At 36.9% G+C, this 1,204-nt stretch overlaps 1 protein-coding gene across 1 annotated transcript in view; it reads right to left on the reverse strand.

Annotated features, from left to right (window-relative positions):
* The window catches only part of SARC_04771 (hypothetical protein), an 8,732-nt gene extending 8,078 nt beyond the window's left edge, over positions 1-654 (reverse strand). The window contains exon 1 of the mRNA XM_014301376.1: positions 249-654. Within this exon, the coding sequence (XP_014156851.1) occupies positions 249-454 (206 nt within the window). The 5' untranslated portion in view covers positions 455-654. The remainder of the gene's footprint in view (positions 1-248) is intronic.
* Positions 655-1,204: the final 550 nt, after the last annotated feature.

The raw sequence follows: 1,204 nt of genomic DNA on the forward strand, positions 1-1,204 counted from the left end.
TATATATATATACTTAATATTACTTAGTACACACACACACACACACACACACACACATATATATATATATACAGAAATTTACATATATATATATATATATAAATATATACACAGAAATTTACATTTATACAGAAATTTACATATATATATATAAATATATATATATTTTTGTATACAATCTATTGTCATTCTATAACAACACTCGCTAATAGCACAACTACACGTCGTACAATACACAAGTTTAATACCTGTCAGCATCCACGTGTGCAAACTCGGCCGGCCGATCTTCAAACGGTGTGCGACAAGCGGGACAAAGCCCATTGCCTTCATTCCGTAGTTTATGCCAGCAGAAGCCGCATATTTGATAACCACATGCACATGGGAAGAACCCTTTGTCGGTTTCATCCAAAGGTTCCATACAAAGTGGACACTCCGCTTCTTCCTCGTCGAACATTTTGAGTTCGAATCATATCACGGACCAAATCTGCAGGTGCAATTATGCTACGGCGACCGTTTATAACTAGCAGTCAGTCACCTGTGTGGATAATACATGTATGTATACCTATTCACTGATGTGAAGCTGTTGTAGGAGTGTGGGTATTTCAATGAGAACGTCCAAGTTGGTTGCTAAGCTTATCGAGGTCGATATTTTCTTGACGTCTCAAATGTGTGTAGTGGAACGCCTCATAAAATAAATAAATAAATTATTTCAAAACAAATTGGCAGGAAACTGGTCACTGGACACTGTCCGACACAACCTGAGGAGAAAAGCCTTCAAGTTTCAACCCACTCCCGTCGTAGGCTTAAGGCTAAAGAGACTGCCGAGGTAGGTATTAAAAATAGGAATATGCAGTTCGGTACCAATTCTGGCGGTCAAGTCAGCTCTTAGTATGGGGATTTTGGAAATAAATAGGTTCAGAAATTGTTGTCGAAAAAATTCATGACGGTAATTTACCCCGAAGCCCAATGATGTCACCAATAACATTTACGGAAAAAAGCTGCCAAACCTCTTCGACAATTCGAGCCTACTTCAGTGGTGGAAAATTATCACGAATTATACACAAATATGTGTCTATTTATTTTAGCAGGCTATGAAATATGTAATATTCACGTTAAAAGAATGTGTACGTAGATCGTATTGATATATGTAACATATAGATACATACATACATATATATATATATACCACACACACACACACACA

This window comes from Sphaeroforma arctica (assembly GCF_001186125.1).
Source record: "Sphaeroforma arctica JP610 unplaced genomic scaffold supercont1.281, whole genome shotgun sequence".
In the NCBI taxonomy this organism is placed as follows: Eukaryota; class Ichthyosporea; order Ichthyophonida; genus Sphaeroforma; species Sphaeroforma arctica.